We start from the raw sequence: 2,349 nt of genomic DNA on the forward strand, positions 1-2,349 counted from the left end.
GGCACAAAACCTCAAAAAAACAAGAACAAGAAAACCTAAAGCAACCACACGAGCTACAAAACCTTCACAACAAGACACAAAACTTTCAAAAACCTCCATAACAACATGCAAAGCAACAACAAATGACACAACACTACCATGAAAAGATGCAAAACAACCACAAAAATATGCTAAAACAAATACTTCTGCAATGGTAAGTTATGTTCAAAACAGTGAACGGAATTTAACTAAATGTCACGATGGGTTTAGGTTTTTGCTCAGAGTAAATCAAACCTAAAAAAGGGTGCTTTGTGTGATTTACAGTGAAGTAGAATGAACAGGACAAAGTACAGGTTGTGTAAATACATAATTTTACTTCTGATGCTCTCTGAACTGATTTGCTTGGTGGTGGCGCCATCTAGTGTTGAAAATCCTTCAGTCTGCTGCTGAGCTGCTCTCACAGTGTTTAACACAGGCATCAATGGCAGACTGGGCATTTCTCAGTACTTTGCTCTAGCATGAGGGTGTGACGTTTGCAGTGTCCCAGCTGCGAACATCACACCCTCAGTCTCTGATCGTTATCTCAGGAGACTTTAATCATCCATCGCTCTCTGTCACTCTCCCCATATTCAGCCAGTGTGTAGACTGCCCAACCGGAGATGGTGGGGCCTTGAACCTGCTGTGTGTGAACACCAGGATGTATATTACTTAATTATTGTTATTTTCTTGTACTTTCTATATTTTTGGATGCTGCTGTGGCGTGTAAATTTCTATTGTATTGTATTGTATTGTATTGTATTGTATTGTATTGTATTGTATTGTATTCTATTCTATTCTATTCTATTCTATATATTTTTTCAGGTACATATCAAAAAGCAGCCCTGTACACATGAAAAAGAAGCACAAAAGGGCTGTAAAAGTATAGAAATGGGGAAAAAAAGAAATACAAAAACAGAGAAAAATCAACCTTAAACAGCTCTTTATTTTNATTACTTGTTCATATATGTTCTGCAACATCTAGAAGTTTAACATCAGTTACACTACAATTTTTAATATTTTTTATTCACCTAAGAACAAACTATTTTGACTGCTGAATGCACTCGTACATTTTTCTACTGGATTTTTATGTTTTAAATTTGCATACTTTCTTTTGCACTTCTAGAAAATGGCAGGCTTGCTGCTTAAACAATAAAGGATTTCTACTGTATTCTATTCAAAGCCACTCACGAGACACCTGCTGCTACTGAAATGTGAAGTTAAAGCACGAATCTACTTTATTTTAATATATTTATAAATCTCCATCAGGGTAAATAGGGTGCTTTTAGTTCAAAACCAAGATGGCAGAGAGCATGAACACGCTGCTACAGCTAATTTGACCAACACACTGACCCATGACATGCACATGGTTTAGCTAGTTGCCCCTAGCAGGGGTATTTAGCCTCATTTGTCCCCACGGAGGAGGCTCCAAACGGGGCAAGAAGGCAAATACTTGGTGTAAATGAGTGTTTTAGGAAGTAAGGGACGAGCTAAAGCTACAAACCGACTGAAACTACAGCGAAAACCGACAACAGCGAGATGCTGCAGGAGTCTCCAGAGAGCAGAAAAAACTTGATGTAACGGCGGAACGGGAGGCGAAGTTTCTGGAAAAGCGGACATAAACCCAATTTTATTTCAAACGTGTTGGTGTTGAAGATGTAGGGAAATGTTAGGAGGATAGCTTTTATTTATAAACGGGATGGAGAAGGCGCTGCGCCACGCATCGCTCAACACACCGTCTCTCCGGTAAGGAGAGAAAAAAATAAAAAGCTCAACACATTTCAGGAGAAGAAGAAGAAACCGGAGCCGCAAACCGCTCGAGCTCCAGCCGAGGCTAAAGCTAACGGACCCGGTACCGAACACCCAGCGGGCTACGAAAACAAAGCGGGAGTTTCTCACCATTAAAACTTTGGCAGCGCTTTCCAGCTGTGTGATCACTTCTGGTGCACCGACCGCCGCCATCATCGTCCCTCTCCAATGACGCGCCATCCGCTCTGCATTGTGGGATCACAGCCGCTGGTACCCGGTAAACCGTCCGGCGGACAACACACACACACACACACACACACACACACACACACACACACACACGGTTATGTAACGGCACCGTACCGCCAAGCTACAAGCCCGGGTCTCAAAGTACTCATGGCTTCAGAAAAATATGTCATAAATAATATAAAACAAACAGCATCAGAAACAGAGATAGGCTTAGAACTGGTGTTAGTTATGACTGTGGTGTTCAGCCAATCAGGTGCTTCTGTAAATACACTTTATTCATAAAGCAAAACAAATCTCAGAGTGCTCAGTCTGTGACACTTTATTTTTTTTCTTTAT

General features: G+C 41.1%; 1 protein-coding gene across 1 annotated transcript in view; it reads right to left on the reverse strand.

The window, feature by feature from the left end:
* The window catches only part of xpo4 (exportin 4), a 79,550-nt gene extending 77,546 nt beyond the window's left edge, over positions 1–2,004 (reverse strand). Inside the window, exon 1 of the mRNA XM_008305763.1 lies at positions 1,915–2,004. Coding sequence (XP_008303985.1) covers positions 1,915–2,004 — 90 coding nt within the window. The remainder of the gene's footprint in view (positions 1–1,914) is intronic.
* Between the last annotated feature and the right edge of the window lie 345 nt (positions 2,005–2,349).

The sequence above is a fragment of the Stegastes partitus genome, unplaced genomic scaffold (genome assembly GCF_000690725.1).
Source record: "Stegastes partitus isolate 25-593 unplaced genomic scaffold, Stegastes_partitus-1.0.2 Scaffold2608, whole genome shotgun sequence".
Taxonomy (NCBI): Eukaryota; Metazoa; Chordata; class Actinopteri; family Pomacentridae; genus Stegastes; species Stegastes partitus.